General features: G+C 48.3%; 1 protein-coding gene across 46 annotated transcripts in view; it reads left to right on the top strand.

The window, feature by feature from the left end:
* The first annotated feature begins 4,198 nt into the window (after nt 1–4,198).
* TCF4 (transcription factor 4) overlaps nt 4,199–8,919 on the top strand; it is a 234,418-nt gene continuing 229,697 nt past the window's right edge. For 8 of the 46 annotated variants that reach the window (XM_075740628.1, XM_075740624.1, XM_075740622.1 and 5 more), the window contains exons 1-3: nt 4,285–4,919; nt 6,667–6,758; nt 8,488–8,560. In XM_075740628.1, the coding sequence (XP_075596743.1) occupies nt 6,687–6,758; nt 8,488–8,560 (145 nt within the window). In that variant the 5' untranslated portion in view covers nt 4,285–4,919; nt 6,667–6,686. Of the gene's footprint in view, nt 4,920–5,307; nt 5,671–5,818; nt 5,877–5,931; nt 6,053–6,652; nt 6,759–7,607; nt 7,874–7,963; nt 8,037–8,107; nt 8,133–8,487; nt 8,561–8,919 lie in introns of those variants that run through there. The other 38 variants (XM_075740617.1, XM_075740614.1, XM_075740597.1 and 35 more) reach the window with 24 other exon arrangements.

Raw genomic sequence — 8,919 nt, 5'->3', positions numbered from 1 at the left:
GTGAAGGGTCCCTAAATTTACTACTGCCAGCTCGCTGACACTTCCATGGACTACCGGCATAGTCACACATAGCAGTGCTGAGTTCGTATACAGTGCAGCTTCACAGAGCACAGGCTGGGCATCCTGGCTTTAGACTATTTTAAAGAAACTCATCAGGTCTTATCTTCTTAGTTCTGACCTTGTGAAAACTATTGACTTGCTTTTTTATTGGTTTAGCACTCAGTATCAGAAACACCATTATGAATAAAGTGAAGTGTAATATTTTATAGATGTGTGTGGCCTACAGTCCTCTGCCCATTTTCAGTCTTATACAGCAAATAAGCGAAAGGCGGGGGGGACAACTGCACAGTGTTATCTCTGGGCAGAACACAGATAGTTCTTGATTCAGTGCCAAAAATACCCAGTTTTTTAAAATTACCTCTTGCTACGCATTGCTTAAAGCATATCCAAGCAAAAAAAGGCAACACCCCTGGAAGGAGTCATTGGCAAGAATGTTGTGGTTTCGGCCTCGTTCCTTGAAAAATGACTCACCAGAATAAAAAATAAAAATCAGAAAAGACCTCTGTCTTAATTATTGTCCTGGCCCCAACACGGCTCTTAGTTATCTGCTCACGCAGAGCCATCACGCGAGGCACTCGCTGAGCAGCAGAGCCTGCATCTTTTCTCCACCTCGGCAGAGGACAACCGAGCCCCGCGGCTGAGCACGGCCAGCAAAGCCCTGCGAGAAGCTGTAGACATGCTGACATGGAGAGCCAGGCAGCAGTAACCGTTCCATCAGCACCACTTGTGTGATGGACAGGAGAGCATCAACACTGTAGCTGCAGCCAGCTTCTTCAGCACACATTTTTGACACAGGCATTAATTACTTCATCACATGCCATTTTTTTTTACAGAGGGCCCCTGCTCGGTCCCGTGCACGGAGCGGATCGTGCTCACCGAGCAAGCTGCCATGCAGCCGCTTGTTTTGTCACCGTCATTTGGTGCGTGGCCCTAGGACTCGTTAATGGCACCGCGTGCAGGCTGTGCATGCCATGCCGCCAGAATTAGCAATTTCCACATGGGTTCTTCCATGGCATCAGTTATTGTAGCAACGCAGCGCTTCGTAACACTCATCAATTTATTTTCAAAATCCTCTGATAAAATTTCCAAAGAGTTTATCTGCAAATCCATAAAGAGTATCCACTGAACATGTGCACACTCAACTTTTTCATGGGTTTATGATAAGGCCACATTTTGATGGAATTTTATAGGAATGAAAAAGGGCACAATCATAGCCCCAAACTGGAACAAAATGCAGTTGAGGACTTTGCTGTCCTGCCAATAAAGTCCACAGACAGGGTGAAAAAATGTCTTTGGAGACGTATAGTTAACGGACACATTCAGGAACCTCAAGATGGGAGTTTTTTGTCTAATGCTCACACTTGTAACACCGCTTACCACGTGAACAGAGCGCTGCAGCTAACGACGCGTGGTTCCAAATTGCTTCACGTGTCTTCCGAGGTGGTAAAAGACCCAACTGCCAGCAGCCCCTCTCGGTCCGCAGCAACATCTGCACTTGCGAATTGTCTGTACAAAATTCTGTGGCACACTGAAAACTGAACATATGGGGACAGTATAAAATACAGTGGATTAAAATAGCAAAATAAATAATACTGGGGCCAGTACAGCAGTTGTGTTATTCCTTTTCCTATTTAATTTAAAAACAAAACCCCACAGCCCATTATTAACCGTAGCTTCTGCATTAATTTTCAGTCTGCCAACCTAGTGTACTCCAGAAAGACAAGGTCTTGCTACAGAAACTAGCTTCACTTGTGTTACTATGTGTGAAGTCTTACGTGTCGCCGTAAATTTACATTTTGTGTTTTATGAATATTTCACTGTTGTGAGGTGAATAATTATATTTACCTCTATTTTCCCTGAAAGTAGTGCATTTTTATATGACTTTAATACCACCGCTGCTTCAGTTATTGCTAATATTAAAACCGGATTTAATTATGACTTGATTAATCCAGAACTAAAACATGGTTGATATCCGAACAGGCCAGGCACAAATCAGGTATAATTTACATCCCTAATTATTACATTAACAATTTCTTTCTTCTGAAACACCGAAATGACACGATAAAGAGCAGCAGCAGGCCAGCAAACGTAGTAAGCTTAAACAAGGTACGTGCTGCACCAAAATAGCTAAGCAAAGCAGACAGAAATGATCCCCAAAAAAATATTTAGAACTCGGGAAGCGGGGCTGGCACAGTTTTTCCTTGGGAGGAAACTGCCCTGCGGGAGGGTCTCCACTAATGCTTCATTTCTTCAGTGGTATCTGGAGATCCCAGGCACACTACTGGGTTAAATAATTAAATAAAGCCTTGTCTCTCCTCTGTGGGATCATACTATTACTGTTTTTTCCCCTCTGGTTTTTCTCTGTATTGATTCACTTGCAGGAAAGAAATAATAATAATAAAAAAAAAACCAACCTGCATTTTAAACAATAAGCAATTTGGCACCGGCTCTGTCTTTAGGCCACATATAGCACTAAGACCACTGTTGGTGCCAAGGGAATAATAACTCACAGATTAAAAAAAAAAAAAAAAAAAAAAGCCATAATTTTAATAATAGATGGAAACGGCTGTGCTTTGAGCCCTACCAGCCTGCTGGACTCCCCTGACACCCAGCTTTGGGGGGGCAGCGAGCAGGGAGCCCTCGCCACCAGAGTCTTCCCTCTGGCCTGGTTCTGCATCCATTGCCGTGCCTCAGACCCGCCGGGCAGGGACGCAGGTGCTGTGGGTGCCTTTGCAGCCTCTCGCCCTCTAAAAGCCACCCGCGTCCCTTAAGGGACGCGGGTGGCTTTTAGAGGGCGAGAGGCTGCAGCTTGCATCTCCCTGGTCTTCCAGGCTATTCTGAAATGGGTGCAGCCATCTTAGCACACCTCACTTGGCTACAGCTGGAAGACGGGCCTTGTCAAGCAGCGCGGGGGACCCTCCATGTTGGTATATGGCGGTCAGCGGGACCACTTCTCTTGCTGAAGGGGAACCCGTGCTGGGCCTGGTGACATTTCCACAGGTAAGAGCGGTCGGTTTTGTGTTACACATTATGCCTGTGCTCCGTGCCCTTTGGAAAGGCCCGTATCTCTTCAGTCATTCCTGGTTTCCTGTCACCATTTCACCCTGGGGTACAAATGACCGTGGGTCCTTATCCCAGTGTCTCTGAGCACGCTGCAGCGTGCGCGTGGTGGACAGGAGGACACCTTCCAGTCAGGAGAGGATCCGGGGAAGGTACAGATCAGGTCCGGGCTCTAGGAAGCTAGAGTTTTTCCAGGGGTGTACGTGTGGCTGGTGTCCCCGTGCAGGCCCTGGGACTGCCTCACAGCAAGGCGGTACCGGGGTGCCACCACCCTCCACGGCCCTCCCCAGCCCTGCTCGGGGTCAGGATGTCCTCCTGGTCTCACAGCACCACGCAGGCCTTTGCACTCTCTAGTTCCAAAAGGTTTGTATTTATGGCCCCTTTACTTTTCTATTACTGCTTTTAGGTTCACACTTTCCTCTCTAGGCCCAGCAGAGGAATGTGGGTGCAGGAAAGCCTCATGGCAGCACCTCACCACCCTTGAGGAGCTGCGGAGGGGAAGGAAGGGGGTGCACAGCTCTCCTGCCCCCCCCATCCAGAGCAGCACCCCCTACTCCTCCTCACCCCTCGGGCCTGGGCTCTGCAGCTTGTCCCCCACCTGCACAGCCTCCTTCCTTTGGGCCTTCCTCCTCCTCACCCCCCCACTTTTGCTCCCTTTGCCCTTTCCCACTCACTTCTGCATTTTAATTTGCGGGAACTCTTTGCGCACCATCACAATCGTCTGCTCGGCTCCCAGTCGATTTTAAAAAAAAAAAAAAAAAAAATGTATCGAACGCCCCCCCACCCCTTCAGGGGCAAACCCCCTCTCAGGTTCTGCAATACAGAATGTCCCCTACACACTCCCCGGGCCAGGCGGAGGGGTGCCTGCCTGCCTGCCTGCCTGCCCGCCCCCCGGCCCGGCCGCGGAGCACGTGGGCGGGCGCGCAGTGCCGGTGCGGAGCTCCGCGGGCGCGGTGCGGCCGAGGATCGGGGAGGGGGTGGTGTATGGGGGGGGGGGGGGGGGCGCGGCGGGCCCCTCCATCTTGGTCGCCCCGCGCCGTGCCGTGCCGTGCCGTGCCGTGCCGTGCCGCGCCGTCCCGCCCGCCTCCCTCCCTCCCTCGTCATTGTCTGCGAGCGGCGGCGCGGCGGCGGCGGCGGCGCTTATAAGGCGGCGGGCATTGCCCGGATGTGAGCGGCTGGCGATGTGTCTTCCAGGGAAAGATGCTATTATCCGCGTCTCCGCGGGGGAGGCCGTGGTGGTGAGGAGGAGGAGGAGGAGAGCGCTGTAAACTTGGAACAAGTTTGGGACGGGCGGCTCCGCGCTCGCTCGGGGGGTTTTGCCTTTTTTTTTTTTTTAAGGAAGGACAGAGGGGAAAGTCCCCGAGCCGCCACGGCGCTCGCAGTTTGTCAGTCACCATGTGTTTGTAAAAACAATAGAGGGAAAAGTTGTCGGACCTTCTTTTTTTTCTTTCTTTTTGCCTTTTTTTTTTTTTGGCCTTTTTTCTTTTTTTTTTCTTTTTTTTTTTCTTTTTTTTTTTGGCTGGCTGGCGTCTCGGCTGTCTGGGTGGGGGAGCTGGTGGCGGGCGTTTGGTGGTCGGGAACCCCAAATCCCAACAAAGCCAGGTGTAGGGTGCCTGTAGAGCTGTGGAGTACCCCGGAGCAGGACTGACACTTACAGTACTTTTTCGTGGTTTTGGAGGGTCACACACGTGTGAGATAATAAAGCACTTTGGCAGAAGATTCCTTTTTTTTTTTGTTTTTATTTTTGTTCCTTTTTTCCCCCCCTTGGAATATTGTGAACATATTTGTGGCCATTTAAGGTAAAGTTAAAATTTGCTGTTAGAGTAACTTGTTTGTGTTTTTTTTTTTTTTTTAAATTGTCGATCCCAATGTGTTATTTAAAAAGAAGTGCAAGTTATTCGATGTGTAAATGCAAATAGAAAGTACACCGTCTGTGTGTGTACTCCTAATTGCTCGTGTGTATAAATATACATTATAGATACACGGTGTAATTACACGTGTGAGATGTACACTAAGGTGCAAACGCTAAGCGTGGTAATAACTCGGTGCTTTATTTCCTACCGGAAAATGAAGTCGAACTAGTTTTTTGGTTTTTTTTTTTTGTGGAGCGTGTCGGGCCTGCAATAGCAAAATGTGAAATAAAAGTATAACATGCTGAGGGGGGAGGGGGCCGCTGGCATCGTCCCCAGAAACTTGAGCGTAAAGCGAATCAAAGGGCTGATTTTGCAAAGTTTGCAGCAATGGTCTCTGTAAATCGAAAAGCTCGGGTTTGAAATTTAGCTGTAGGCACGGGGTGGGGTGGGGGGGATCACAAACAAACCAAAACAAAGCAGAATTAAAAAAAAAAAAAAAGGACTGGATAATACAAGGGGAAAAAATATTGTTCCTCTTGGCAAAGTCTCCGCATCACGTGTATTTGCAGCCTCGTATAAACTCGCTTTGCCATGTGTATGTGCGCGAGCTGGGGAAATTTAAAGTATAATCCCTGCAAAAGTGCGGCGCGGGCGGGAGTCGGCGGCTGGCCGGGATCTGCAGCTCCATGATCTGCGGGTACGGAGGCGGCGCGGCGCCCGGCCCCGCTCCCCTCCGCTCCGCTCCGCGGGCGGCGGCAGGCCCGCGCCGGGGCAGTGCGCGGGCGGGCGCGGAGCCGGCGGCGGGAGCGCGGGGCCGGCGGTGACCCGGCCCGGCCCGAGCCGGCAGCGCGGCGGCGGTGGGTAGCGGCGCTGCCCGCGGAGCCGGCGCTCGGCGGGGCTGCGGTGAGGCGGCCGCTGGGCTCCGCGCCCCTTCCCTTCCTTCCTTCCTTCCTCCCTTCCTTCCCCCCTCTCCTTCCCTTTCCTTCCCTTCCCTCTCCTCCCTTGCCTGTCCTCTCCTCCCCTCCCCCCGGGCGCTCGGAGGGAACCGATGACTCCGCACAGGCCCGAGCCGCTCCCGGGTTGTTGTTATTAACCCCCCTCCTCTCCGCAAATTAGAAATTGGGGCTAATTGTCAAAGGCTGCTCTCTCCTTCCCTCCCGGCCCCTCCACCCCCGCCCCGCGTCCCTCCGCACCGGCGCCTCCGTAGCCTGCGACTTTGCAACGCTCTCTTTTTTTTTTTTTTTTTTTCTTCCCTCCTTGCTGTTATCGCTATTTGCCGTTTCTGCCTCTAAACGCTACTTTGCGTGGAAGAAGGAGAAGGGAAAAAGTTGGGAGCGGATGGCTGTAGTTTCTTCTCTGGGATCCTCATTCATTCCTCGCTGAACCTCCTGTTGCATAAATGATGCTCCGGGAGCGAGGCTTTTTCTTTTTTTTTCTCCTCTGGATTTGGGTTTAGAGTGGATGTTACCGGGTTTCGATCGCCTCTTTGGAAATACAATATCGCTTCTTTTTTTTTTTTGTTGTTGTTTTTGCTGCCCCTCCATCTTTTTTTTTTTTTTTTTCCCCCCTCCCTTCTTCTCAACTACCCAACCCCCCCCCCCCCCCCCGACCCCCACCCCCTTGAAAAATCCGATTGTGTTTCCTGCAAGGCTCGGGACTGGGTTTCTGATTGCGGTTATTTCCATGTTTCTAGGTTTGTGTGATTTTGCTAAAATGCATCACCAACAGCGAATGGCTGCCTTAGGGACGGACAAAGAACTGAGTGATTTACTGGATTTCAGTGCGGTAAGAAACAACGGTGGAAATTAACAACAGCTGTAAAAAAATATCTTCTAGCTGATCTGTTAAACTAAAAAAAAAAAACAAAACCAAAAAGCAAACCAACAAAACCAAACCAAAACTGTGATCTAAGTACATTGGGCAATTTTTAATCAGCAGCTAGAACCATGGTAAATATTTTTTGCTTAAAAAAAAAAAAAGAAAACAAAAAATTAGAGTCTTTTTATTATTTCATATTGTATGTGATGGGAGATGCAATCGTGTTTGCAGCTTATTTTAATGTCTTGGATGTCTAAAATAATTCGTGCAAAAAGAGACGCCCCTAAAACCGAACATTTCTCATCATTAGTTAATAACAATATCTAGCACTTTTATTGTGCTTTACATTTTATAGCGTTGTTGGCACATGAACTAATTAATTGCTAATTAGTTGCTTATATTCTATTTTCAGTTCTTCCCTTGTTTCATTTTTTGGCACATGGAAAGTGCAAAGAAATCCATGACTGTCTCAGTTTAAAGTTTTCACTGAAATCTCATATGGCTTCTGCTGTCATTAAAACTGCTCCAATCTTTTCCGAAGCCCCCCCAGCTAGATGGTGCTTGCTTTATTTTTTTTATTTTTTTTTGAAGGGGGGGGTTAAAAAAAAAGAAAAAAAGAAAAAAGGTACTTTTTGTCTCTTTGGGCTGCTCTTGGCCGGGCTGGTTTGGAGGCCAAACGTTAATCCGGACGTGTGCACTTGTCTAGTTTTGTCAGGCTCTCCCTCCCCCTCCCAGCCCCTTCCTTCCTCTCCCCATCCCCTCCCTTCCCCCCCAATATGTCAGGACTATCTATCTATCCAGTTATTTATTTATTTCAGGGGAGAATCGGTTTGCTGGGAGATGCATGTATGTTCCTAAAGACCAGCAACACCCCGCAAAAACCTGATTTACCCCCCCCCTCCCCGTGTAAATGAGGCTGCTTCAGGCTGGTGCTGCTGCTGCTCCAGACTTTGCTTTGGAGGAATGGCTTGGGGAAGTTTGGCCAGGAAACGTAGCCTGAGGCAGCTTTGCAGCCCCCTCTTTGCTTGTTGCACTTTTTTCCATTTGTTCCTTCGCTTTTTGCAGGCTCTGACTCAGGGAAGGTGCGTATTATCCACTAGACACGTCGAAGAAGAGAGAAACCAATTAGGGTCGAAATAAATGCTAGGGAGAGAGAGAGGGAGCGAGAGAGAGGGAGAGAGAGGGGGAGAGGGAGAGAGCCTTGCTTCAAATTGCTCTGTGTTAGAGACGAAATGAGAATTTAGGGCAGGTGGCACTTTGCATTATTATTATTTGGGTTCACATATGACAGGCAAATCCTAAAGCGGGATGGAAATGGACATTGCTACATTTATGGCCAAGGTTTTGACAAAAAAAAAAACTTTTTTTTCGCCTTTGTCAGCGTGAGAGTTGGAGAGGGGAGCGAGCCCCGCTTCCCAGCCTGGATAACGCTGCTGGGGACTGGGATTGCTCAAACTCCTCGGGAAGCGAATATTGTTTGGGGAGCTAATGAGCCTAATAAAAACATGATGATGGTGGTGAGGGGCTGGTGGGGGCTGTAAGAAATACCGACTTGTTTTCAGGTCTGTGGGGGCTGATGTTTCGTGGGAGACAAACTATTCACGTAGTTCACAGCGAACGTGGAAGGAACTTTTGACTAACAGTGGACTCGGGAATCTCTTCTTTTCCAGTAGTAATGCCTCTTTGTTTTTTTTAGATGTTTTCACCTCCTGTGAGCAGTGGGAAAAATGGACCAACTTCCTTGGCAAGTGGACATTTTACTGGCTCAAGTATGTAAAATTTTTGTTTCGTATGTAGTTCAATTGTTGGTAGTTATTTATCCATAGGCATTACCTTTGTTGTGTTTGCGTTAATCTCTTCTGCGGAGCAGATTCATTCAGATTTGAGCAGAATTATTCCTAAGCGCTGGCTATTATTGTTATTATTATTTCCTTAAGACCGGGGTATTTTCACAGTATTTCCATACATTTATGATTTTTTTAAAAAAAAAAAAAATGAACAACCCTAAACTTCTCCTCTGTATAATTGTTCCAGGTGAGCTAGTTTAAGTCTTTTTCTTTTTTAAATGGAGCATTGGAGATTTTTTTATTTACAGTTCCAGATGCTTTCTTTTCTATGTCAGAAATGA

Source organism: Balearica regulorum, chromosome Z, assembly GCF_011004875.1.
Source record: "Balearica regulorum gibbericeps isolate bBalReg1 chromosome Z, bBalReg1.pri, whole genome shotgun sequence".
NCBI classification, from domain to species: domain Eukaryota; kingdom Metazoa; phylum Chordata; class Aves; order Gruiformes; family Gruidae; genus Balearica; species Balearica regulorum.
This window is presented reverse-complemented; position numbering and strand designations above follow the sequence as displayed.